Source organism: Xylocopa sonorina, chromosome 2 (genome assembly GCF_050948175.1).
Source record: "Xylocopa sonorina isolate GNS202 chromosome 2, iyXylSono1_principal, whole genome shotgun sequence".
NCBI classification, from domain to species: domain Eukaryota; kingdom Metazoa; phylum Arthropoda; class Insecta; order Hymenoptera; family Apidae; genus Xylocopa; species Xylocopa sonorina.
Window position 1 is genome coordinate 15,353,684 of NC_135194.1, and position 27,480 is coordinate 15,381,163.

The window sequence follows — 27,480 nt, forward strand, 5'->3', positions numbered from 1 at the left end:
AAGAGGGGGCGTGCATGTGGAGGGGATACGAGCACGGGAGGTCCTCCTTTTGCCTCAAACTCTCAAAAATCGGCGTCAGCTGGTTCATAAACTCCTCCGCTACACCCATAAACGAAAAGTTTAGGAATACCCCGGTAGGTAGAAAATATGCCGGAATCACCGTTTCCTCTCGCTTGCCCGTTCGGATCGGACGAACATTGGAGGCTTCCATTCGCGACTCTCTTTACAAATATCGATCGCGATTGAAATACTCCATGTTCGCCGCGTCGCGTGGACAAGCAGGTCGTCGACGTCGATGAAGACCACGGCGACGTGAGTCGAGCACGACGTACGAGTTCTTAATTAGAGACAGATACAGAGAGAAAGAGAGAAACCGTAAAATAAAAAAAGAAAAAAAAATTACAAAAAAAAAGAACAAGAAAAAACAGAATCTCGTGAAATCGCATCTCCTGAGGTGAGGTACTCTCTCTATTCCCCTCGGCGAAGTGAAACGCCAGGGGCTGTCTCGATTCACTTGTACGACCCGTTGGATCCCGATTTCGAAGGCGCATCAGCGTGGCTAGGAACGTATTCTCTTTTCTTTTTGGATTTCTTTGATTTTCGTGGGCTGAAAACCAACAGGGAGCTCGGAGTGGAGCCGAATGAGGGGACAGGAATGACTGAAAGCGACTCTCTCTATATATATATATATGGTGCTCTGGCCAAGGTAGCTTAGGTGCGATGACTGCTACCCTCTCGAAAGCTGGCATGCTAGCATGCGAGGATAAATAAGATAAAATAATAAAAAAACAGGGAACAAATAAATACCATAGGACGTGAAGAACACAACAATCCCTGATTTCCTTCCGTCAGGTGGCTGGTACTTACCGAAAGAGGCGGAACAGGCGTGGAACCGTCGTTCGAACGTGCTAGGCGAAGGCCAGAAAGAAAGAGGGGCCGGATGAAAGCCAAGACAAGTCCATAGACAGAGAAGACGACAGAGGGTGTGCGGCGGGATTACCAGGAGAAAGAGAGAGATAGAGAAAGGGATCTACGATGCGTGCGATCGTTGCGATCCATACATATCGAACCAAGGAAACTCCGAGGACGTCATTCCCCGTGGAGCATCGATCGGCTTTCGGGCGGCTGAACGGATCAACGAACGATCCAGCGGTCCATGTTTCGCGTACGTTTGCTTTTTTTTTCTCGAATCACCCTCGGATCGTAGAGACTCGAGCGCGCGACTCGATGGAGAGAAAGAGAGATAGAACGAGCACTTGGGCCCTCGTTCACGCGGGCGCCAGGAATCAGAGCGCACGAGTGTTCTCCACTTGGAAACTAGACACGTTTATTCCCGTCGTGCGTTCGATCGTTCGAAATATGCAAGTCGAGTGCGCCACTTGCGCGCTCGGAACCCCGTTGAACCCACTCGAAAGGAGGAACCCTTACGGTTCCCACGCGGTTCCCCCTGAATCGCGAGTCCGTGGCGCCTCGACGGATGAAGACTCGAACCGGGTCCACGGTGGAGGCGTCACCTTGGAAGCGCGAGGATCGCGATACAGGGGGTCCGTCGAGGGAACGATAGATAGGTGACACACACACGTTACCTTAGTGATGGGTCCAGCATTCGCGGATGAGATTGGCGTACGCTGCAGCGTCGAGGTCGGGCTCGGCTTCGATCTGAACGCCGTCATTGTCTGGCTGACGCCGTCCGCCAATATGAATTGCTCTCGCAGCTCGATATTCGTTCTTCCCTTGGCTACAGTGTGTTGCGTGCACGCAAGTTAGAAGGGAGGCGTTACAGGACACGTATCGCGGGGTTGAAAAATAGATGGGGGCGGGGGCGCGGGGCCAAAGTACAGAAAACGTTTGTTTTTTTTTTCATACAGACAGAGATACAGAATGAAAGAAGAGAGAGAAGATAGAGAGAAAGAGAGAGAGAGAGATAGAAAGAGCGGATAATTAACGGGCAGCCGAGAACAGTAGAACAGTACAAATTCAAGAGCGATCAAAGATATACAAAATACGTGAAGCGGTCAAGAGATATACGCAGGGTAAAGGGGTTTGATACGCATTTGCAGCGGCGTTAACGATTAATCATGCGCGCGTAATCAACAGCGAGATCGACAGGACCGGTTTGTGTCGGTATCACACCGTAGAACGGGTGGTCCAGGGTGTCGTGCAGAGTGAAAGTTGTAGTATAGAGAAGAGTAAAGAGAAGTAGAGAAATGTATAAGAGGTTTGTCGGGATGTAGCAGTTAACGCAGCGAGGGTAATTAGTAGTAGCGATAGTAGGCGGTAGTAATAGTTGTCAGGCAATGGCAGCGGCGCACGCGGTATGTATCATGGTGCGATAGTGTACGGTGGAACAAAAAAAGAAAAAAAATACAGTGTATTACAAAAACATTCGTCCCATAGTAGTCGAAGTGTACGGAGTAATGGATCTGACAATGGAAATCGCTAGTGTTCTTCCTTTTTCTCCGAGGACCGGATGAGTGGTGTCGATGGAACACTTTCTCAACCGTTCAACCGCTTTGACTCGACCTCTATTTCCAATTACGGTTCCCCGTTAATTACGCCCCGTTGGAAGATATCGAGCGACACCGTGGGCTGAGCATGCGAATCGCGTCGACGTCGAGCGTCAACCCGCGGCTAATTAATTTCAGCGGGCGTAGAAAACCGTCGGAGCGTCTATATTTACCGTCGACTGAAACCTAATTAAAGATCGCGAGCAAAACCGGGCCGAGAAGCGTTGACTTTCGACGACGACAAACGGAGAACGTCGTTACACTAAATGAGGGAGGCTCTGGTCGTCTGTGAGGTACGTAATACGTCCGATGAGAGGAAGAAAATGATCGAGATAGGTAAAAAGAACGATTGTATTGATATCTGACCGTGTGCACGCGCGAGCACGGTTCAAGATTCTCGGTTAGAGCAAACTTCAACTCGGAACACTGTCTTGCATGCCGTTTTTAATTACTCAACACACACACACACAAACGATAAACTGTTGCGAAACGGCAAACAGACGCGATTCAACGAACTAAGGTACACAAGACTCGAACTCGTTGCGAGGAAGCAATACGTACATAAGTACACGTACAAGATACGTATCATGCAGGATATACGAAAACGTTTACTTCGTGGCCAATACATTCTTATTCTTTCGACGTGAATTGCCTGGTTCGTTCGGCGAATCGGCAAAATGAAAGTAAGGAATTTCACGGAGAAAAGGAGCCATTTCTCTCTGATGCACGGGCCACGAACCGTCATTTATTCCCATATAAAAAGATTCTCACCGAGCGGACACCAACCCTCGTGTTGTTCCGGTTTGTTTGGGTCCGGTATCGGCATTAGAAAAACTTGACGAGTTAATCACGATTTGAGGCGTTTAGTTGGTCCGTTGTTATTTTGTTTCATATGTAAAGTAGACGGATGCATGCAATATCGAATGAACTCGATGCGCAATTTAAAACTGTACACGTATTCATGTCGGAGAGACAAGTCGACATAGTTGGTGCGCAATGAATTGAAAACAGAAAAAAAAAAGATAAAAAAATGAGATGGAACAGAGATGGAAGAACATGATTAATTCGTTGATCAAAGAGGGTGAGAGGTAGGGGACAGTTGGCAGAGAATGATTCGGTTGACGTTAGTAACATACTAATGACAAGCGATACGAGTCTCCTAGATTACCCAATATACACTGTGTGATCGTTATGGTGGGTAAAACAGAACGATCGTGTTCCACGAACTTGCTCTGCGAAACTGAACGAACAACGAAACGGCTAACTGGCAAAAATTGCGTAACGATAAAAAAAAAACAAAAAAATATAAGACAGAACGAAATGAGATTCGTGGAACGGAGATTCGTTCGTGGTGGTTAGTAAGTCAAGCCGAGAACGAGAACCTTGGCCAAACAAGACGCAAGGCAGAGGTCGCGAAGCGGAGATCGCGCGTAACGAGCGCACGCTTTCCTCTTCTGCTCGTGTACACGGGTGTTAAAAAACAAAACTCGTCCAGAGTCGGTTAATGATTAGTCACGCTCACACTTTTGTACCTCAGGAGCTGAGATCGTACACGTAAAATGGTAGGTAAATACATATAGCGCCAACAAAAATGCGAGACAATGAAGAGAGAAATGAATGATCGCGCGGAAAGAAGTTGACGGGGGGGTTCGTTAGTGAGACAGCTTGACGAATGACATTATTCTTTGTTTCTGTTTAGTACATCTAGCGGGTTTTGTTTCGTTCATTTAGTCATTTGGGCCGCGAACGCGCTAGTCGACGTTCGATTCCAAGGCAGCGGGATGCAATAGAGTCCGTTTTTTCTTCGTAAGTTAGGGGTTGTTACTTCGTAAAACGAAAACCATAAAACTTAACGATATATAAAAAGCGTTACAACGTTAGCGAACGTGTAGAAAACCAAAATCAGATTAATTCAATCCCACACGCGCGACTAATCGGTAAAGAAACATAAACGCGTTTAGCTGCCTCTTTGGATGGGAGACAGGAGTCTTGGGGGAGAGAGAAACTTCTTAATCGAGAACCGTAATCAATCGTGCCGCGTTCAAAGGCAGACAGGGACGAGACGGAACGGTCCAAGGGAAGTTTGAAAGTTCTATTTGTAAAAATTCATATCCGTTGAAAAAAAAAGAAAAAAAAAATCATTCAAAATTGGACTGATACCCGAACTCATCGATTCCGACGGTATAGTAACGGCGGTAACGGAGTAGAGAGAAAGATAAAAAGATAGAGTAAATGGGGGTAAACACTCACCGCGGCAAGGATCATTTTTTAATAGAAATTCGTCCAATGCTACCCATCCACCACCGACTCGTACCATCACGGTCGATCGTAGAATTCGAACCAGTCGTAACTTTTGACTGTCTCCGAACTAGAAAACAGATAAATACTCACACGTTAAACGATCTGTATGTTACTCTCTTCGATTAAAAAATGGGAGACAAATGATCCCTGAGAATGTACCCTGTATTTTCCTTCGCCAACTTGGAAAACACGGAATTTCTGGCGACAGGTACAGAGCATCACCAGTCGTTTCACTTCATCGTGGATCTTGTCCGTGTCGTTGTACGTCCTGCGTTCCTCCCAATCCGGTCTCAAGGCCGCGATGAACTCCTTCCAGTCTATCAGTCCTTCGCCATGGCGATCGAACAGGTCCGCGACCGCACCCATTTCCAATCGCGATGTCTCGAATTCTGTAAAGACAATTACAGTTCAGATTATCGTTTCAGATTACCGTGCGACAAGGCTGCTTTTTAAAATGGATCAATTACTGGTGTTCATGATTCCTTGAATGAAGTCCTCGCGAGGAATCAGACCGTCGTTGTTCTTGTCCATCTTCCTGAAGAGATCCGTCAGCCTGGACTTCTTGTGATTCATGAATTTCAGGAACTACAACGCAATGATAAGGCTGGTTAATTTCTATGGAAAATAAATGATTGATAGAACAAAATCTCTGGTTCATTTACCCTCTTGCGCCAGTCCTCCCAGCTGAAGTTCGCTACGCGATCCAATTCCTGGATGTAGTTATACTTATCCTGCAGGCGACGTTGACGTTCCCACGCCAGCATCCAAACGTGTCTCCACCTGTCCCACAGGAGCTTCACCCTCGGGCTACGGAACTCCGGCTCGGCGCCTTTGCTGTGGAAGCACACAGAATTGCGTCAGCACTTCCGTGCCTCGTAATCGTCGAGAATTGTATAAACAAGGTATGAGAAGCGAAGGAAGCTTGTGAGCGATGAAATAAAAGATCGATCAATCTATATAGTGATTGTCTAGAACTTAATAGATCAAACGAGATGATAGAAAGACTAGAGGAAGAAAGATAGCAAGAGAGAAACGAGAGAGAGAATCGTTCATCCATGAAAGGATCGACGCGACCGCCGATCAAACTGCAAAGAAACAGAGTGACAAGTTGAGGTGTGTGTTAGGGGTTGAAAGCAAATGCACGGACGATTAGAAATAATCGAAGTAGGGATGTGATTGACGAACCTTCCTTTAGGTGGGAACCGTGGGCCTATGTGCGGCAACGAATCGGGCGTTCTGTCACGGCCTGGGCTGGCTCGGCTAAACAGGAACATGCGTCACATCACTCGACACTTCTCTATCGGTTACTCGCGACTTCGTGCATCGATCGCTTAGTCCCATATATCGGCGACCGATTCTTACAAGACGGGTAAACAAACGAAAAGAGGAAAGAAGAAAGAATAAGCCTGGTGCATCGTAAATTAATTACTTAAAGAATCGCCACGTTTAAATAGAGCGAAGCCTGTTCTTTCTTCATGTTCGTAGAGTGTACGCCTCGGATGCGCTTCGGAGTGTTACACGTTTCCTCAGATTTCAAGATACGCTATCACATACCATGCTACTACAAAACTGATCGAACCTCGACAACACGGTTTTACTCGTCGACACGTCTTCCTGTCGGTTCCAGCTCTCCTCCGTAGACGTCCGTACTCGATCGTTATCAAAAATCGTTCACGTAGAAAAAAATGTATAAAAAAAAAAAAGAGTACTTGTACCACAGATTGATAGAAGAGAATATACCAAACGCAACACATGCACGGGCAAGTGTAACTTTGAAACGACAAAGCGCACGCAAAACGAAAACGAACAGAAAGGAGAGAGAGTGTGTGTACGTTACAGAGTTATACAAATCAAAATCGAGAAGCGAGTAGGCGATTATCGTTTGCTTCGGCTACCTCGAACGAACGATGACTTTCGACGAGAGCGCGATCCTCGGCGATCTTGACGTTTGAACCCGCTAAAAAAACTGGGACCAGAGAAAAGACGGTACGGTAAAGAATGTGAACGTACGTTGGTGCGGGTGACTTAGCCTTCGAAATCTTCTTGGTATCTTTCGCAGGCTTGACCTGCCTCGCCCTGCAGACGCGGTCGACCTCGAACTGTCTGCGACTGGTGTTCTCCATGAACTCTCTGTGGTCCGCGATGAGCATCTCCAGAGTAGCTTTGTCGTCCGGCAGTGGTTCCGCCTCGAGAGCGTTCAAAGTATTCTCCAAACCCTCCAACCACGACAGTAGTTCCTCCAAAAGATTGTCGAGGTCCTGAAAGGTAAGAAGAAGAAACAGTTATCGAAGTTCGAGGGGGATGATTATACACGATGAGGAGGAAAATCGTTTACCTGAAGCCCTCGCATATGATTCTCCAGTTTCTGGTTCCTCTGTTGCGCCCAAGTAGCGACCTCCTCCCATCTCGATTGAATGATTGTGATCCAGTGTTTGATAACTAACGCTCCATCCGGGTGAGCCTTCCCAAGAATGATATGAGCCAGTTCCAAGGTCTGATTTTTCTCTACTTCCTTAGTGTGCAATTCGCGTAGGAATTTCTCATGTTCCATCAACTGATTCCTGCTCTCTTGTTCGTCTTCCGGTAACTGTCCAGCGAATCGAAGTTTCATCTCAGCGTCGCTCAACCATTCGAGAAGCACGTGAACAGCCTTGTGCAGACGTTCAGCCTCTTTGAGGGCTTCTTCGAGTCGTCCAGTCTTGTCGGAGGACAATCTGGTCACGGTGTTCCAAAGATCGTTCAGTTCGGCGAGTTGCGACTCGATGGCAGAGGCGTCATCCGGTGTCGCCTTGCCCAAAAGCTCGCGTCCAGTTTTTATCACAGAGTCCATTTGCGAAGCTCTAGACTCGAGGTCCTTCTCGAAGGTCTTGTGTTGTTCGACCAGGTTCACCACGGTGTCCAGGTCACCGAAAAGCGGCCCAGTGTTCGCCAGCTGCTTCTCAGATTTGACGAGCCACTCCAGCAACGCCTGAATCGCGTCCTTGTATTGTCCCGAGAATAGTAACGCTTCCTCCAGTTTCCTCTGTCTGTCCACGCATTTCCCGCAAACGGTGGTCCACTTGTTCTTCAGTTCGTTCAAGAGCTCCTTCAGAGCAAATTCGTCGCTCTTCGGTGCCTTGTCCTTTAATGTTTTTCCGTTCTTCATAGTGGTGTCGTATGTGCCTTGTTTGGCGCTAAGCGCCTTCTGCAATTCGCGGTGTTTGTTCAGTCTGGCTTTGATTCTCTCCGGATCGTTACCTCCGAGGCCACCGTCCGCGGCTACCTCGTCTAAGGTCTTCTCCGTTTCGTCGAGCCAGTTCATGAGGCTCGACCAAGCGTCATGGAACTCTCTCGCCTCCTTGTATCCGTGGTCCAGAGCCCTCGTTCTCTCGGCAGACTTTGAGACTACCCTCTCCCACCTGTGTTGCACGCTAATCAACAGGTTTTTGATCAGGATCACGTCCTGCTTCTGCGAGAAGTACTTCAAGTGCGTGCCCTTCTTGTCGAGGTTCAGCATAGTTTCACGATGAACTCCAACGTCCTTCTGGAACGCCTTGTGCTCCTCTATCTGGCCGAGTATGGTCTCCATCACCCTTGAAACAGGTTTCAGGTTGGTCAGAATCTTTTCTGCATTGGTCAGCCAGTCAACGAACGCTTGGAGTGCATCGTGGAACTCTGTAGCCTCTTTCAGAGCAATCTCGAGCTTGATCTTCTTATCACTGGCGCGGGCGGTCACGTTATCCCATCGTTGTTTCAACGTCCTCAAATTGTGGTTCAATCCACCGGCGCTGCTCGAGTCAGCGCGCTTCAAGTACTCCTGCCCCTGTTGAAGAACGGTCTCGACCTTCGGACGATTCTGCTCTAGCTCATTGTACACCTCCATGAATCGTTCCAGCTGTTCAGAGGCTGTCTCCGGTAGTCCTCCCACTGGTTTCGATGCGACTATGGTATTGTCTACGTCGCCGAGCCAAGACAACAGATCTTGAATCTCCGCGGTAAACGACTGCGCCTCTCTAAGCGCGTCCTCCAGTTCGCGTTGACGATCAGCGGCACGTTGCAGCAAATCGCGCCAACGACGGTTCAGAGTGCCCAATTTTTCCGCGGTCGTCGATGCCTCGGCTGTTCCCTTTCCATCTTCGATTAGTTGTCTTCCAGCGTCGTTCAGAGTGTCCACGCTGGTCTGATGGGCCTGGATATCGTTCACCAACACTTTCAGCTTAGCCAGCTCGACTTCTATCACCTGAGGATCTCCAGCCACGGCTTTCAGATTGTCTAACGTGTTGTCCGTCTTCTCGATCCACACCAGTAGCTCGTCCAAAGCGTGCTGGAACTGTCCTAGACGCAGTAACGCGTTCTCCAAGAGCCTCTGTCTCTCCACGAGTCCTCGTAGCAGCCCGTCCCATCGTTTGTTCACCGCGCCAAGCGGTTCTTTGATGGCTGCAGCTTGTTCCGACGATGTTCTCTCCGTTAGTTCCGCGGCTTGTCTGAAATGGTACGACGATGAGTTGTACAATTTGTATCGACTGCTCAACGAGAACTGTACGCGTCGATGTGAGAAAGCGTACACCATGGGAGCGACCGTTGCTTAAACCGGTACGTTTAGATGTCCGTGTTTAGTCGGAATGAACACAGGGCCCACGAATTCTACGGGAGAGGAGCGATACTTATTTTAAGGAACCACTCGGTTAACGCCATCGAGGACTCTTATTATTTCACTGTATACTCGAAGTGGCGCTTGACAGGTAAAATTATTTGTCCTCGATGATGGAAACGGAGTAGCGTCTTGTAACTGACGCGTTCGTCGTCCAGTCCACGGGCAAATACCTACGATATGGAGTGTGTAAGTAGAACAGGCACGTCACGGAGCCAGGCAACAGCCAAGGCAGACATGCAGGCGGATACATCGTCGACCAAACGCTTGCTCGAACTCCAACCAACAGATATAAGTTAGGGATTCCAATTATTCGACCTCAACTGGGATATTACATAGTTACGGACATTACTGTAAGTACAAGGGCTAGAGGGGCGAGGGGGGGCGTTCTCGTAGGTATGTACGTGTGTGTGTGTGTGTGTATGATCGAGGTACAATATAAATATATATATATGTATATATAAAATAACATTTGAAGCCATGCTCTAACTACTGCTATAACACAGAGAGAGGTTGACTTGCCTTGTCAGACTCCTATGCGTTCAGGAACCGGCGCGGAAAAAACAAAAGTTGGGATTAGAATCTCGCTGGCTGTACGTAGAGAAGCTTGCGTTATCGTACAAATGGTAAATCGCGCGCGGATCGTAACAGAAATCAGAGAGAAGAAGTGAGACACCGCGATATCGCGCTGGAAACAACGTAGACGGGGGATACGCGGCCATTATGGAGAACATATCGTGTGATCACGCGTGAATCCAGCAAATCGCAAATGTGGGCGGGGGCCAAAGTCAGTGGGACGAAAGAATCGTGTTTGGTTACCTGTTCAGAGCCTCGACCTTGACCATGTGTGGATCTACTTCCGATTTGAAATTGGCCAATTGTTTGATCTGTTTCTTAACTTCGTCGATGTCGCTGCCCAGCGGTCCCATGCGGGCGAACTTGTCCTCAGCCTCTTGGAGGAACTCGAGCAGGTTCTGCAAGGTCTCGTGGAACTCCATCGCCTTCTCCATGGCGTCGATCAGGTTCTCCTCGCGTCTGGCGTAGAGGGCAGTCACGTTGTCCCAGGCTTGATCCAAATCCTCAATGTGCTTTCTCACTTCCGGTTTGTCTGGTTCACCGCAGAGACCCATCAGCTCGTGGCCGGAAGCGCGGACTTGTTCCACGTCGGGTTTCGTTTGATCGATTTCATGTCTGATCTCTTGTAGAGCGACCTGTTGCTGTTGAATGGCGGCAGGTTGGGCCGCTGGTGGTGCCTGACCTGCGAGGGCGTCTTGGAGCTCTCGCAGGGTGGACATCACGCCGTTCAACTCGGACCAGAACTTCTCCGCGATCGCCAACGCATCGTCGAGAGTGTGTCCTCGGTCCACAGTCGCTTTCTGCACGTCGCTCCATAGTTTATTCAATTTGTCTAACTTCCGTTTGATATCCTTCACGGCTGGGTCAGCTCTGTTACCAGCTTTGCTGATCACATCGTCCGCGGCTCTCTTCACGGCGGCGTATGCCTCTGATCTCTGCGTCAATTCGTCGATCAGACCCGAGTTCTCTTCCATCTGGTCCCGCAGGCGGCCAGGATGGGCGCTGATGGGTTCAGCTCCGTTGACTTGATCGGCGGTCGAGGAAAGGGCGCGCAGCATGCCTTCCAGTTTGTCCGAGAACTGAGAGGACTCCTGGAGCGCCTGTTCGAGAGTCTGCTGTCGCCTTCGGAGCTCTGCTCTGAGGGCGGTGTATCGAGCGGTGTCCGCTTCAAGGATATCCTGTATCTTGATACCCTCCTCTTCATTGCAAAGTTTCAGCAATGCTTCACCGGTCTTGTTCAGTTTCTCCACTAGAGGTTTGTGTTCGTTGATGCTCTGCATCAGGTGCTCGTTTTTGTCCTGTTGGGCGACTATCAGGTCGGGTCTCAACGCGGGCATAGGAAGCATGGACACTTGTTGTTCGGCCTCTTCCAGCCAGCTGACTAAACCAACGTGGGTGTCGCGCAAATGTTCAGCCAATGGCAAGGCTTGCTCCAGAGCGCCAAGTCTGTCAGCTGAGAGACCAGAGACGATCTCCATCGTCTCTCGAAGGTCCTCCATCTTCTCTCTGATCGTCGATGTGTCCTCGTGCTGTCCATTCTCACGGATCACTTTCTTCGCCGTTGATATCACGTCCCTGACGCGTCCCTTCTGGCTCGAGATATCGTCGTTCAACGCCTTGTGCTCTTTCAGCTGTACTCTGATGATTTCCGGTTCGCTGCTCGGTGGTTCCGCCTCTCTCAACTGATTGTCCACCTCGCGGAACCATTCCAGGAGATCGTCGATGTCTCCGATCACTTCCAGCGAGCGTTGTTTGCTCAATTGAATCCTCTCCGCCTTCCGTTGAATCTGTTCAGCGATGGCATCGAACCGTCTGTTGTCCCTGGTGACCAGGCCTTCGATGGTAGCCGCACCCTCACCTGGTGATAGTTGAGACAACTGTGGTCCCACGGCGTTGATCTTGTCCAGAACTGGTCTGTACTCCGATATCTCCATCTCCAATCGCACGATCTCATCCTCTCGAGGCTCAGCCGATTGAAGAGCCGATTCCGCGGCCTGCATCCAGTCCATCAGACGATTATGGTTGTCATGGAACTGTTGGACCAGTGGCAGCGATTCTTGGGCATGTTTGAGCAAGTCGGAGCCACGGCTGACTAAATCGTTGAACCGTCGTTGTAGGGAATCGAGTTTGTCTTTCAGTTGAAGAGCCTCGTCGCTTGAGATGTGCTTCATCAATTCCAGCCCAGCGTCGGTGGTGCTGTCCACTTCTGTCTGCCGAGTCGAGACCTCCTCGGTCAAATCGGCAAGATCTTCCATCTGCTGAAGAAGCTTCTCTGTGTGCACCGCCAGGACTCTGTATTTCGACAATCTGATCTCCATGCCCTCCATCCAGGCCTGGAGTTCTTGGTAGCTGAGGACCAAGTGACGCAGGCCCTGTCTGGACCGTTGAAGAAGACTGCCAAGAGCTTCTGAGCGTTCGACCAAATTGGCGTACCTGTCGGCTGCGTCTTGGAACTTGTCAGCCAAGAGAGCAGCTTCGTCCTCGCCTACCAGGCCCATCAGTTGGCTGGCAATCTCCGTAAGCTCGTTGAAGTCAGGTTTCCTCGATAGAATGTCTTCGTGAAGAGCGTCGTGCTCGGTGACGCGTTGTTGGATCTTCTCCTCGTCCGTGGGGACCAGTTCCATGTCCCTGACGCGTTTCTCAGTCTTGTCCAGCCAGATTGCAAGGGGCACGAGCTTGTCTTGGAACTCCTTCGCGACACCCATCGCTTGTTCGAGCGCCTCCATCCTCTCAGCCGCGCTCTCAGTCAAATTGTCGAAACGTCCCACCAGTTCTTTCAGTTGTTTCTCGATCATCTTTCGCTCCTTAGGATCCGCTCCAGCAGCCACTTCCTGGCCCATATTGTACAATGAGGACATCGAGTTCTGACGATCCATCAGCATCTTCTTCAAGAACTTCTGTTCTTGCAACTGGGCTTTCACCACCTTGTAGTCTGACGACGGTGGTTTCTGATTGGACACCATTTCCTCAGTGTCCGTCAGCCATTTCTGGAGACCCTCCAATGCTTCCTGGAACTTTCCTGATTGCAGCAGTCCCACGTCCAATCTTCGATCTCTTTCGTTCAGCCTATCCTTCAAGTCGTTCCATCTTTCGTTCATTTTGTCCACATCCTTCTCCATATTTCCAGTGTTCACGTCACGACCGGCGGTCTGAATCAGCGCTTGGCCGAGAATATTGCAGTCTTCGACCGTTCGAGCCAATGGCTCTATTTTGTTCAATTTAAGAAGTCGGAAATCTTCCTGCTGCGCTTTTATGGACTCCACCTCCGATCCAACGGGCTTGAACTTCCTCACGTGATCGTTCGCCTCGTCGATGGCGGACATAACATTCGAGTGCAGTTGATAGAACTCTTGCAATTTGTTCAGAGTGGCTGTAAGCTCGTCGTGACGATCTCGGGAACGATCATCGAGCTTTCCAATTTGTCGTTTCAATCCAGCGACTTGCTCTCTGGTTGCGACAGCGTCTGCCGCGAAGCCATAGTCGACCAGACGTTCTCCAAGGTTCTCCAGATCGGATACTTCCTCGTACAGTCGGTTCACTTTGCTCACTATCTTGCTGGTTTCCTCGATTTGCGATCGTACTATCTTGATCTCTCTGCCTGGCGCTCTTATCGAGTCTAATTCCCTCTCAAGACTAGCGATCTGTTGACCGATCGTTTTCGCGTGATCGTTGAATTGTGCAACCGCGGTAGCTGCGCTCTGCAACTCGTTGCACCTGTCGTCCAATTTCGCTTGGAGGTCGTTGATTCGATCGCTCAGGTTGTCCACTTCGTCTTGCAAATGCGTCGCGTCCACTCCTTGCTCGCTAGCGGTGTTCACCAGGTCGTTGGCCTGTTGCTTCACGCATTGCAGAGGTTTCCTCAAATTTGCGGTTTCTTCTCGTAAAATCTGCAACCGAGTTATATCGCGTGTCAGTCAAGTATCAAGTAATTGATCTTCCTCGTGACTATTTACCTTTATCCTATCGAGAAGTTTCGGGTCTTTAGCCGCTCCACCTAAAGCGTCGTGGGACGCCAGTTTGTCCTCGCAACGCTGCAAACTGTGTCGAAGTTCTCGTAAGTTTTCATTGAAGTCCATCAAGTGCCTTGCAGTGTCCTCCAATGACTGTGTTCTCGCTATTAGATCTGCAACATGAATCGATTCATACAACGACATTAGTAGACTGATTAAGACGACTATTCGGTAACAAAGGGCGTTCGATTAAACTTACCATTGTTCAATTTGTCCCATCTGGTCTTCATAGCGCCAAGCTCGTTCTTCACATTTTGCTTGTCTATGTCGCAAGCTCCGAGGAATGTCTCGCCAAGAGTCTTATTGTTTTCGAATTCTCCAGAGTGCTTCCACACCTCGTTCCTGAACGAGGACAGCTCTTTCAGTTGTTTCTCGATGTCTTTACGCTTGAAGGAGGCCGGTTTCAGACACTCGAGCCTGTCTTCGGCTTGACGAAGCCACGGAAGGAACGTATCTTGAGCTTTGTAGTACTTCTTGCAATGCTCCGCGCAGGTCTGAAGTTTGGTGTGTCTGTCGAGCATATCCTTCTTCAGACGATCCCATTGCGATTGCATCTTGTCCAAGTCACGTTGCAGAGATCGGTTCTCGACCTTCTGCGATCGCGCCACCATGTCCCGTCCTTTGTTCAGGAGCATGATCACTTCGTGCTCTTTGCCCATCACGTTTCTGTACATTGGCTCGTGATGGTCCAGCTGTTGCTGTAGAATGTCTCTATCGGCGGACACCAATAACTTCTCGGACATGTTTCCAAGCTCGTCAGCGAGCCAGCCCAGCGTTTTGGTACACGAGGCCTCGAATTGGCGTCCATCTCGCAGATTGCCCTCTATCTCAGCTTTCTTATGGTCGAGTTTCTTCTGGAGATTGGTATACAGTTTCCCAACTGCGGCCAATTTTCCGTGAATCTCGGATTTGGACGCCGGGTCGCTCAAAACCTCGCACAACTGGTCTCCGGCTGCTTCAGCGTCCGCGAGCAAAGGTCTTTGTCCTTCCAGTTGCCTCTCCAGATTTTCGATCTTACGCAGTTGATCTTCAGGGTCTTTCTCAAGGGTCAATTCGTCGAGATTGTCGGAGATACCTTGTAGAGCGTCGCGCAGGCGGTTCAAACTCGCGTCGAATTCACGGCTGGTGTCGACCGCATCGCCTAAGCTCTGCGCTCGTTCTTCGAGACGAGCTAACTGGTCGGACCATTTGTCTAAGATGCATCCCAATTTAGCGCTGGTTCTTTGGCCGTCGGTGGTGTCAGTTCCAATGACTCCCAGAATGTTCTCTCCAACCTGGACCAAATGATCCAATTGAGGTTGCTGGGTACGGAATTCTTCTCGCAAAACTTGCACTTGCTGCACTTGACTGGCGACCATCCTGGGGTCGGCTGAAATTGGACCCAAGGCGCCCAACATTCTCTCTTTCGATCCCAGCCACGAGGCCAGGCCCTCGGATGTATCGTAGAAGTCTTTCACGTCATCCAGGAATTTAATTCTGTCTTTGCAACGTTCACTAAATGATCTCCATCGGCTGGTAACATCCTCCATTTCATCATTCAGTCTGTCCACACCGTATGCACCCTTCTTGCGTCTGACCAAGTCGCGAACCTGAGTTCTCGTGGTGTCCAACAAAGATTGTTTCTCGTACATCTCTTCGATCACGACTTTAATCTGTTTCGCCGTCTTGTCGGCTTCTTCTTTCGTGCTTGGCATCGTCTCCTTCGGTATTTGTCGCTGAATCTGTAAGCATTCGCATTATTTAACCACCTTTCGCTCGTTTATAAACCACAAGAGCTACGATCGATACTCTACCTTTTCCAAGAACTGAGAAAGCGTCTTCAAATTATCCATGTGCCTCCTCAGCTCATCCTTGACATTGTCTAGTTCCGTTTGACGATCCGACAGACGAACACCCAACAGTCCGTATCTGTTGTTGATCTCAGAGAGCTGTTGCTGAACTGGCGACAAGTCTTCCAGGTGGAAACCGTCCTGACTGGAACGCCGGCTGCTGAAGCCGCTGCTACCACCTGGGGAGACCGGACTTTGAGCAGCATACAATTTAGCGGGAGATGGTGAGCGACCGTCTTGTGACATTCGTCGTACTACAAAAAAAAAAAGAAAAAAAAATGTCGTGTAAGTTGTACGACAGATGAGATGAATGAGTCGTAGATTGTGATCAAGTGGAAATGATCGTGTGTATGGTTTGGGAAATATTGGCAAAGCATCGATGACTGAACGGCTAAGGAGAGGAATAGGAGTGACTAGTATGTACCTGGTCTCTTAGTTGGACTGGTACTACCACGTCGACGAGTTGGACTTTCGGTGCGTTCCTTGAGCAAGCCATCGTACGCGATTCCAAGATCGTTCACCTTGTCAACGGTGTTACCATAATCGCGATATTCTTTCTGAATCGGTTTCAACTCGTCTGCTTGCCTCTTCAACTTGTCCACGTCAACAGCTACAGGCTCGAGTCCTTGTACTTTGCTCTCGGTTCGTGTCAGCCAATCGATTACCTGATCGCGTAGCTTCTCGTACGCGGACAATTGCTCCGCCCTAGATTTGCTCAGTCGCTGTTTCTCGTCGATCAAATTGTTCACTTCTTTCCATTGCGACTCGAGCGCCTTGATCTTGTCTCTAATTTGCGCCACGTCCGTGACGTCCTTCTTCGAGATCAAGTTCTTCCCGTTGCGAATCAGGTCTTCGAAGTTGGACCGTTGATCTTCGCGTTTGTCCATCAGGCCCAGCATTTTGCTGTCGTATTCCGTGACGTCGAGTTTGCTCAGATCCCTCGACTCTAGCGCCTCGATCATATGGGCGTACCAGCTGTCGAACTTTGTGGCTTCGACTAAGAAATCGCTGAGCGCTTGCGCGATCTCGTCGAGGAATTCACCTCTGCGCAATGATTTGTCCATTAGCTTCTCGAATCTGCTCTGGACATCGTTCAGCTTGCCCTCTATACGTTTCGCGATTCTCGCATTGCTGGAATTGGTTAACAAGTCGTGCGCGCTGCTTGCTATAGCTTCCACGCTTAGACGATGACTATCCAAATCGGCTTGGAGAAGACGTTGATCCCTCTGCTGTTCCTCCAGACGATCCTTCTGCAGACTAGCCGGTCGTTGAATGTTTCTGTTAAAAACAAATCATCATTGATCGATTCGATCCGATTACCTTATCGATAATCTCCTTCTAAATGCCATTACTTACTTGAACTGACTCTCAATATTGTTCAACCAGAGCACCAAGCTATCCAACGCGTCTTGCACTCCTTGACTTCGAACCAACGCTGCATCCAGCTCCTGGCACTTCTCGGCGATAGCGTTGGTCAACTGTTTGTACTTGTCTTCCAAAGCTTTAGCTGGCTCTTCCAGCTCGTCCACTTCTTTCGGTGTCAATTGCCCGTCGAGAGACCTCAAGAGAGCCTCGACGGTCACTTTCACGTTCTCCACCAGCCTCTCGTTCGCCAGCATCTCGTTGTTCAATGCCTTCGCCTTGCTCAACTGGTCTTCCACCTGCTTAGGCTCGGCCGCGACCGCTTCTGAAATCGCTCTGTGGATCTTTGGTTCAACTTCCTTCAGCCAGTTTCTGGCCTTCTCCAGCGACTCCCTGTAGTCTCTCTGCCTTCCGCCAACGCCGGAAAGCTTGTCAGACAACGAGTTGGCACGGAAGAGCAGGTCCTTGTACTGGGCGGTAACGACGGACACCTCGCCGCGCACAGGCGAGTCCTGGCTGGCCACTGGTTCTTTATGAGGTAGTCTCTGCGGCAAACTGGTTCGGAATTCGTTCAATACGTGGAGGAATTCTTTGCTCTCGTCCATGAACTTCTGGGCGGCCATCGTGATGAAACGAAGATCAGCTTGGTGCGCTATCACGTCGCTGATGAAGTCCCGAGTCGAATCCGTGCTACTGGTCAGTTTATTTAAATCGGATAACGAATGTTCTTTCTCTTCGAGGATTCTCCTCGCGTTATCTAGCCAGTGGGAGAACGTAGATAACTCGTTCCTGTGAAACGTATGGAGCAATTACTCGTTACGCCTGATCGAGAAAGAGTTTTTGAAGGATAAAAAGGAATTTTAATTAGACGCTAACTTGAACTTGACCAACTCGTCTCTGGCAGCCATCAATCGCTTCACCATTCTCTCGGTACGATCGGATGCTCTGTCGAACCTGGTCTTCAGGGATCGACCGTTCCTCTCCAATGTGGAGACTTCTTCGCTGGACAGTACGTTACCACCGGTCAGAACCACTTGCCGGATCTGATCGAGACAGGAGGAGACTGGACGCGAATGGGCTTCCAGATCTTCTTTGATCTCCTGCGAATATCAATCGAACGAACGTTCAACGTCGTCGTTCTTTTCATACTTGCAAACCGTAGGTAGAATACGAGAACGCTTACTTTCATCGCGTTTATTTGATTTCGTAGTTCGTCGACGTCCTCGTTCACGTTCTCCTGGTTCGCCAGCTTGTCTTCGACCTCGGATATCCATTGCAGCAGCCTCGAGGACGTTTCGTCGCACAACTTGTACTTCTCCTCGACCGCTTGCTACAATTGTTTGCAACAGAGAAAACGTGCTAATGTGGTAACTACTCGCAGGCAGACAAACGAGCGTCGCGATTTAGTCTCTTATCTAACGTGCTCTCTTAACGGTTAACAAAACGACGAGGAATAAAGAAGAAAACCGCCCTCTTACCAATGGCGGTCGGTCTGTAAGGAACAACGTTTGTCAGTCGAAATAAAAAAACAGAACATGGTAAATAAAGCTTAAAAACGTATCTCACGCATGCAAACACATACACACACTTGGAACGTAAAACGTAACACGTTATAATTAAGTATTAACTAGAAAAAAAATTATATAAAAAAAACACAGATGTTTTTAGAAGAACCAAAATAAAAAAAAACAAAAAGATCTGATCTGCAGCGAGTAATCGAACTGCATATTTCTCCCGTACGTGGTTTTTTCTATGCAGTCTCAAGCGTACGACAGGACAGAAACGGAAGCCGCGTTCTCGTCTCAGTAAGACGCGTCCACAAGCAAAATTGACAAACTTGGAGAGAACGATATCGCGCGAGGAGATGACGAACGAAGTGAATACGAGAGATGATACGGGGCATGGGACACGCGATTAACGATACGGACCGTATCGTCTATTATCTAATAATACAGCTAATAATAAATAAACATAATAAAATGTAGATATGTTCAGCAATGCTACGGTGGTCAGAGCTTTCCCGCATAACTCGTGCTAGAAAGGGGGACAGGAACGAGCTTAAAACTGAACGCAATAATACCTGAAAAAAAGTAAAACTTCAGTGTAAATAATCCGACTGGATCAAACAAATACGAGCATCGTTGAAAATAGAAAAATGAACAAAACGATGTGTATGTACACGTATATATATAATATACATATATATAATATATGCACGTATACGTTCGTTACTCGATTAATAAAAGGGGGCCAGGGAGAAATTGTATATATTGATATAAATATGCGTGTGATGATAATCTGGTTAAGCATGCGATCACACGTAACACGTGGCTACGCATCGAGTAGTCGCTGTCGATTCGTTTCGTCGTTAATGCCATGGTAGTACAGGTCGTATCGATGTACATTACACGATGTCGTCGTTTCACGCTTTTCTTCCGCCCCATTCGCGTCCCTTTTTATGGGACGAGCGACACGGGCGAGAAACGAGGGAAAAATTGATCGACCAACGACTCGTATCGAAGAGAAGCGTGAAACGTCGGTTAACAGACGTGCATATTACACAATTAACAACCGATTTGCTCGAGTTAGCACTGCCGATGCGATCAGGCGACGCGGAGGATCGATTGGATACTGTTAAACGGTTATTAGATCGTAGGTAACAACTAACTAGCTGTGTTACCGCGTCCGTTCGTTTCGTTTCTTTAATTTTTTCTTTTTTTTTTTTCATCGATCGTTACTCTTTATTTAACCGGCGAGTGCGCATCGTTGATTAGTATATAACGTGACATTAGCCCCCTGTTACGTGAAGAACAAGTGATATGACGTGCGTCCTGATGGATAATGCGTGTGTGAGCGATCTGGATAGTTGTTAATTTAAAAGAGGAGCGCCCCACGCGAAACGGTCGTCACGACGATTTCCATCTTTCTTTCTCTTCTTCTTTTCGTTGGCCATTTTTCGTTCCAATAGCTGATAGGCGACTCAACTCGTCGTGGTTTCGATCATCGACACCGTGGCACGCTCTTTTCTTTTGTTTTCTTTTTTTTTTTATTGTCCCAGGTGCACCATGCAAGATGAGAGAGTTCGTGTCCGATATCAGGCAGAGATGTTCGCTGTTAAACTGCCTTGCTAGGTAGTAATCGCTGCTACCGACTATGGCGGTCGATAGCGAGGGTGAGTTGCGTGACATAGGTTAAAGTAGTGCGAGCTCGCGAGTAGTTTCGCAGTCGGCTATCGTCGCACACGTAGAGCGATAGGCGACGGGGATGCATCGAAGCTTTACAATGCATTACGATTCATTACCCTTGGCAAGCGGTTATTAAAAAATAGGTAGAGTCAAAAAGTACAAAAAAAAATATACGTATAAAGAGCAAAAAGTAACATAAAAAAAAAAATATATATATATAGATAAGAGACGAAAAAATTGAGAGAAGAAAAGCTAAGGGAGGAAGAAAAAAGGAGAAGCAGAACGATAGCGAGAGGTGAGGACAGTTTACGAGGGACAGAGGAACAAGTCGTCGCGCGTGGAACGACGACTTGCACAGTAAGAAACGTGTAGAGATAGAAGAATAAGTAGAAGAAGAAGAAGAAGAAGAAGCAAGAAAGAGTGCCACTTACCCTAGCTTCTGCGGTGAGAATATAACCCTGCTCCAGGGCTTTCGCGAAGTCAAGGCTCTTTCCCGATGCATCTTCGATAAGCCTGCCCGCTATAGGATCTATTATCTCGGCATTAACAGCCTCTAACAAACTAACGATTCTACCGGTCCCGGGCTCTTTGATCACCGCGCTAGACGGGTCTATCGATCCCGTGTCGATCGCCTCCTTCAACGTCGCCGGTTTCCGATCTAACGCGGACGCGACCCGGAACGGATCATGGAATCTACCGGATCCACCGTCGTAAAGCCCGAACTCCAACGCCTCGATGAACGACAAACCGCGTTTCGGCGTGATCAACAACTCGGTCTCGACCGCCCTCGACAACGGGTACAGCCTCGACGTTTCCGTTTCCAATACGTTCCCCTTCTCAGCGTCCATTAAACCTTTCCTGAACGCCTCCGCGAGCTTCACTAACTTCTTCTTCTTGGTGTCTTTGATCAACGCGGAATCAGAGTCCACGATGCCCAGGCTGACCGCCTCTTTCAACGTCACCGTCTCACCGGTCTTCGGATCGATCAGTTTCCCGCTGTCGACCGAGAGGTATCCCTTCTCCGTCGCTTCCTCGAAGCTGAGAGGTCTCGCGAAGTATACCTCTATCTCGCCGAAACGTACGAACCGCGGCGCGAGTTTGCCGTCAGCTGTTCGAGAGGAGTCGGTGGTCTCGAACGTTCCTCTGCTGGCTGGGTCCAGCATACCGTCCGCCAGGACGTTGTTGATCGTGACGAATCGACCGCTTTGCGGATCCTTGACAACGGCCATGCTAGGATCGAGAAGACGCTCGTCGATGGCTTCTCGAAGGGTGTACTCTTGTCGCGACGGCTCGTCTTTCCTGGTGAGCGTCAGAGGTTTCTCTAAAGTGACCAGTAGGCCTCGTTCGAGGGCCACGTCGATCGGGTAGGCAACCTTCGTCTTCGAGTCGAGCACTCGACCGTGAGCCACGTCGATGGTGCCTTTCTCGATTCCCATCGGCAGGGAGGTGATCTGTCCTGTAGTTGCGTTCTTCAGAGCGGTTGTGTCTGGATCGAGGAGGCCCACGTCGAACGCGCGGCTCAGATCGTGGCTCGCGTTCGTTCGTGGATCGACGAACGTTCCTGTCTGACTTCTGTAAAGGTCGCAGACGACTGCTTCCTCTATGCTGAGTGGAAGCCTCGAGGGCACGATGCAGCCTCTCCTCACGGCCTCGCAGAGATCGATCGGTTGTTCGTTCTGTGGCAAGGCGATGTACAAGCCACGAGCGTCGTCGATTACCCCGGAAATGATCGCCTCGGTTAGCGACACGTACTTGTCCGATCGAATATCGCGTACGATGGACGAGAGAGGATCGATCAGCTCCGATCTGCAGGCTTCCGCAAGCGTCAGTTTCTGATTAGTCGTCGGGTGAGTGAATTTTCCGGAGGCTGGGTCGTAGATGTGCATTACGACTGTTTGGTAGAGACTGAATTCTGCCGTTTCAATGTCAACGATTAGGCCTAATTGCAGGGCGAGGGTCAAGGGCACGGTTCTGTTCGCTCCAGGCTCCTTGAACATTCCCGAACGCCTGTCTATCACGCCTGCTCGACAGGTCTCCGCTAGAGAAAGCAATCTGTCCGCTCTTCTGTCCCAATAACAGGCGAGCGTCGGACTGACCACGCAATTTCTCATCGCTTCGTGCAAAGTTACCGCTCGACCCGTGCTGGGATCGGTGATCTTTCCGGTTTGCTCGTCGTAGAGGCCTTGGTGGATCGCTCGTTGCAGGGACACGGCTGCTCTGTGGTCCACGATCAAGCCGGCTTCGTAGGCTTCTTGCAAGGACATGGCCGATTCCGGGGTGATGTTCACTTTACCGGAAGATCCGTTTATGTATCCGCTTCTGATGGCCTCCACGAGGGATATTCTCTCTCGGAAACCACTCCTTCCATCCTTGACGGTAACCGAGTCGGCGTCTATCAGGTTCCTTTGAATGGCCTCTAAGAGACTCAGATAAACGCCTGTCTGAGGATCCAGGAACATGTTCGTTCTTCCGTCTAGAATTCCCTTGGAGATGGCCTCGCTGAAAGTCATGGGTCGTCGTGCCTCCAACAGCAGACCATGCTCGAGTGCTTCTCTGAAATCGATGGGTTTACCCTTCTCGTTGGTGACTGTACCAGTCTTCGGGTCTACTATTAGTTCCTTGATGGCCTTTTTGAAGGTGATCGCCTTTCCGTCTGGTTGTCGTACGACCACCGCCGTGCTGGGATCGATGACGCCAACCTTGATGGCTCGATCCGTTGGCAATTTTTCTCTGGTTTCTGGAACGATGAAACGACCGGTTGTCGGCTCGTAGAGACCTTTGAAGACGGCTTCTGGAAGCGATATCTTGCGTTTCGCTGGCACTATAAGCCCGCGATCGAGGGCGTCCGTCAGTGACAATGGCGAACTCGTCGATGGATCGAGGGCTGTTCCGGTCTTCGGGTCGATCAGACCTTGCTTGATCGCTTCGCCTAGAGAGATTATTTCGCTGTTTCTCGGGTCTTTAACGGAGGGGCTGTCCTTGGCGATTAGCCCGTTCTCCAATGCATCTTCGAGGGTGTAATTGACGTCATCTATCTGGAAAGTTCCATTTTCGGGGTCGTAAGTCTGGTGAGCCAATGCTTCTTGGAGGGACCAAGGTTTTACGGTACTGAGGATGTAACCCTTTTCATACGCAACGTCCAAGGGCATCGGATGCGGAGATACCAGGATTCCCTTCTCAAGATCGATCAGCTGATTCTCCTCAGCTTCTCGCAGAGGCATTACTTTGTCGTTCTTATCGTCTCTGACCATGGTCGTTTCTCCGTCGACGTATTCGGTCTCTAATGCTTCCTTCAATGTCGTTTCTTCTCCTGTCCTCGGATTCGCAACCAGACCAGTTCTGGGACAGTAATATTCCTGAACTATCGCGTCGATGAGTGTAGGAACGAAACCTGTGGTAACTATTAAACCTCTGTCGAGGGCGACGTTCAATGGTAGCAGTTCTCCAGCTTTTGTATCTCGTAAACGGCCTGTACCAGAGTCCAATAACTTCGTTTCTCCGAGCGCCTCTTCGAGAGACAAGAATGTACCCGCTTTGCTGTCCTCGCATTCACTGATGAACGCATCGATTATTCCTCTGCGTACACTCTCGTCTACGTCGATTGATTGGCCAGTCAACGTGTCTTTTATTTTACCAGTCTCCTCTTCGTAAAGTCCCTTCCTGATAGCCGCTTCCAATGAAATTGGTTTACGTGATTCAGGGACCACCAATCCCTTCACGAAAGCATCCTCCACGTCGACGGTTCCTCCGGATTCCAACACCTCTTGCAGCGAAGAAACCTCGTCGTTCACCGGGTCTCTAATACTAATAGAGTTCGGGTCAATCAGACCTACTTCGATCGCTTCGTTCAACTTGAACGTCTGATTCGTCGTTGGATCTCTAACTTCGCAAGTGGCTGGATCGAGCAGACCAACTTCGACTGCTTCGCGAATGGTCATACCTTCTTGACCGTCGACACTCGAAAGGTCCGATGGCGTTACTGCTGGTCTTCCCTTAATTAAGTTCAATTTCACCGCTTCGAAGAACGGTATCTTCTTGCCCGTTTTTGGATCGACCATGTTCCCGACATTTCTGTCGACTAGAGGCTTGGCAATAGCTTCGCGAAGAGACACGTATTTGTCTGTCGTCTTGCAGGAGAGATCTTTCACCAAAACCTCGTCTGGATCGAAGATGCCAAGATCCAGCACAAAGTCGTTGAAAGAAACGACTTCTCCAGTCTCAGGGTCTAGGAACTTCTCTTTCTCTAGATCGTACGCTCCTCGAGCGACTAGATGTCGAGCTGTCAGATCGGGTGTCACTTGAATCACGAATCTTTCGTCGCTTCCCTCTGACCCAGACTCATCCGATTCTTTATCTTCTTCTGATTTCTCGGGACTTTCTTCTTTGGAAACGTCCCCTCTTGATACAAGTTCTTCTTCTTCTACTTTTAGTTGTTCTCGAGCTCCAAGTTCTTCTTCCGGTGTCTTTGGAGATTTGTCCACCTTTGCTTGTTTGTCGATTGGTTCAGCTTGAGGCTTGATTTCTTCTAGTTTCACCACTTGTGTCTTCAGTTTTTCAGTCTCGTCCGCGACTTCTTGCGGCTTAAAGAGTTCTTTTGGTTCCACTTCTTTAACTTTGACTATCTCCTCCTGTGGCTTGGAAGGTTCACTTGGTTTTTCTTCCGCAAGTATATCTACTTTCTCCGGTAATTTTGCAGCTTCTATTGGTTTTCCTTCTTCGAGTTTAACAGCCTGCTCCTTCACTTCAAAGTGTTCCTTTGGCTTCTCTTCTTTAGCCTTCTCAATTTGTTCCTGAGTCTTCGGAGGTTCTTCCCATTTCTTTTCTTCTACTTTGCCAATTTGCTCCTGTAACATCAAGGGTTCTTTTGGTTTCTCTTTCTCTTTCGTAACTTCGTCGACTTGTTCCTTTAACTTCGCGACTTCTTTTGGTTTTTCTTCCTTAGCTTCGCCAACTTGTTCCTGTAGCATAGGAGTTTCTGTTGGTTTCTCTTCCTTAACTTCGCCAATTTGATCCTCTAACTTCTGGATTTCTTTTGGTTTCTCTTCTTCAACTTTTTCTACTTGTTCTTGCAACTTTGAAGGCTCTGTTGGTATCTCTTCTTTAATTACCTCAACCTGTTCATGAGACTTTAAGGGTTCTTTCGGTTTCTCTTCTTTAACTTTTCCAATTGGTTCCTGTGACTCCAGTGATTCATCTGGTTTCTTGTCTTTAATTTCCTCAACTTGTTTCTGGAGCCTTGAAGGTTCTTCTGGTTTTTCTTTTTTGACTTTGTCAACTTGTTCTGGTAATTTCAAGGGTTCTTTTGGTTCCTCTTCTTTAACTTTGTCAACATGTTCTTGCAACTTCGAGGATTCTGTTATTAACTCTTGTTTAGCTTTCTCAACTTGTTCCGGAGACTTTGAGGGTTCTTTCGGTTTCTCTTTTTTAACTTCGTCAATGTGTTCCTGTAATTTCAAGGGTTCCTGTAGTTTCTCTTCTTTAACTTTGTCTACTTGCTCTTGTAACTTCAAGGACTCAGTTAGCATTTCTTCTTTAACTTTCTCGATCTGTTCCTGAGACTTCAAGGGTACTTTTGGTAGCTCTTCTTTTGGTTTCTCAACTTGTTCTTGAGACTTTGAGGGTTCTTTCGGTTTTTCATCTTTAATTTTATCAACTTGCTCCTGTAATTTTGGAAGTTCCGTTGGCATCGTTTCCTTGACCTTATCAATCTGTTCCTGGGTCTTTGAGACTTCTTTTGGCTTTCCTTCATCAATTTTACCAACTTCCTCCTTAATCTTTATAGGTTCTACTTTTTCGTCTCTAACTTTGTCCATTTCTGAGAGTTCTTTTGGCTTTTCTTTTTCAACTTTACCAATTTCGCCTTTAGGTACTGAGGGTTCTTTTAACTTCTCTTCCTTAGTTTCGTCAGTAGTTTCCTTCTGTAACGTTGCCAGTTCTTTCGGTTTTTCTTTTTCAACTTTACCAACTTGGATCTGCGATTCTGTGGGTTCTTTCAGTTTCTCTTCTTTAGCTTTATCTACTGGCTTTTCTAACTTTAAGAGTTCTTTAGCTTTTTCCTCTTCAGTTTTGTCAATTTTGTCTTCGAGCTTTGACAAGTCCTTTGGCTTTTCTTCTTGAACTGCTATTACTTGCTCCTGTACCTTTGATGGTTCTTTTGGCTTGCCTTCTTTAACCATGCTCACTGGTTCCTGTTCCTGCACCTTTGATGGTTCTTTTGGCTTGTCTTCTTTAACCATGCTCACTGGTTCCTGTTCCTGCACCTTTGATGGTTCTTTTGGCTTGTCTTCTTTAACCATGCTCACTGGTTCCTGTTCCTGTACCTTTGATGGCTCTTTTGGCATGTCTTCTTTGACCATGCTCACTGGTTCTTGTTCCTGTACCTTTGATGGTTCTTTTGGCTTGTCTTCTTTAACCATGCTCACTGGTTCCTGTTCCTGTACCTTTGATGGCTCTTTTGGCTTGTCTTCTTTAACCATGCTTACTGGTTCCTGTTCCTGTACCTTTGATGGTTCTTTTGGCTTGTCTTCTTTAACTATGCTCACTGGTTTCTGTTCCTGTACCTTTGATGGCTCTTTTGGCTTGTCTTCTTTAACCATGCTTACTTGTTCCTGCTCTTGTATCTTTGATGGTTCTTTCGATTTATCTTCTTTGACCATCCTTGCCTGTTCCTGTGCCTGTATTATTGATGGTTCTTTCGGTTTGTCTTCTTTGACCATGCTTACAGGTTCCTGTTCCTGTATCTTTGATGGTTCCTTCGGCTTGTCTTCTTTGACTATGCTTACTGGTTCCTGTTCCTGTATCTTTGATGGTTCTTTTGGCTTGTCTTCTTTGACCATGCTTACTGGTTCCCGTTCCTGTATCTTTGATGGTTCTTTTGATTTGTGTTCTTTGACCATGCTTACTGGTTCTTCTTGTTCCTGTATCTTTGATGGTTCTTTTGGTTTGTCTTCTTTGACCATACTTACTGGTTCCTGTTCCTTTACTTTTGATAGATCTTTCGTTTTATCTTCTTTGATCATGCTTACTGGTTCTTCTTGTTCCTGTATCTTTGATGGTTCTTTTGGCTTGTCTTCTTTGACC

General features: G+C 48.3%; 1 protein-coding gene across 11 annotated transcripts in view; it reads right to left on the reverse strand.

Annotated features, from left to right (window-relative positions):
* Shot (dystonin-like protein short stop) overlaps window positions 1-27,480 on the reverse strand; it is a 76,178-nt gene that overhangs the window by 6,415 nt on the left and 42,283 nt on the right. For 9 of the 11 annotated variants that reach the window (XM_076909630.1, XM_076909628.1, XM_076909624.1 and 6 more), the window contains 17 exons: window positions 18,399-18,545; window positions 18,092-18,315; window positions 17,210-18,004; window positions 16,278-17,131; window positions 15,818-16,107; window positions 14,224-15,745; window positions 13,968-14,137; window positions 10,258-13,901; window positions 9,961-9,972; window positions 7,144-9,271; window positions 6,819-7,066; window positions 5,994-6,068; window positions 5,471-5,642; window positions 5,276-5,393; window positions 4,968-5,197; window positions 4,758-4,875; window positions 1,587-1,738 (listed from right to left, as the gene is read on the reverse strand). In XM_076909630.1, coding sequence (XP_076765745.1) covers window positions 1,587-1,738; window positions 4,758-4,875; window positions 4,968-5,197; window positions 5,276-5,393; window positions 5,471-5,642; window positions 5,994-6,068; window positions 6,819-7,066; window positions 7,144-9,271; window positions 9,961-9,972; window positions 10,258-13,901; window positions 13,968-14,137; window positions 14,224-15,745; window positions 15,818-16,107; window positions 16,278-17,131; window positions 17,210-18,004; window positions 18,092-18,315; window positions 18,399-18,545 — 10,899 coding nt within the window. Of the gene's footprint in view, window positions 1-1,586; window positions 1,739-4,757; window positions 4,876-4,967; window positions 5,198-5,275; window positions 5,394-5,470; window positions 5,643-5,993; window positions 6,069-6,818; window positions 7,067-7,143; window positions 9,272-9,960; window positions 9,973-10,257; window positions 13,902-13,967; window positions 14,138-14,223; window positions 15,746-15,817; window positions 16,108-16,277; window positions 17,132-17,209; window positions 18,005-18,091; window positions 18,316-18,398; window positions 18,546-20,831; window positions 26,237-27,480 lie in introns of all 11 variants that reach the window. The other 2 variants (XM_076909623.1, XM_076909634.1) reach the window with 2 other exon arrangements.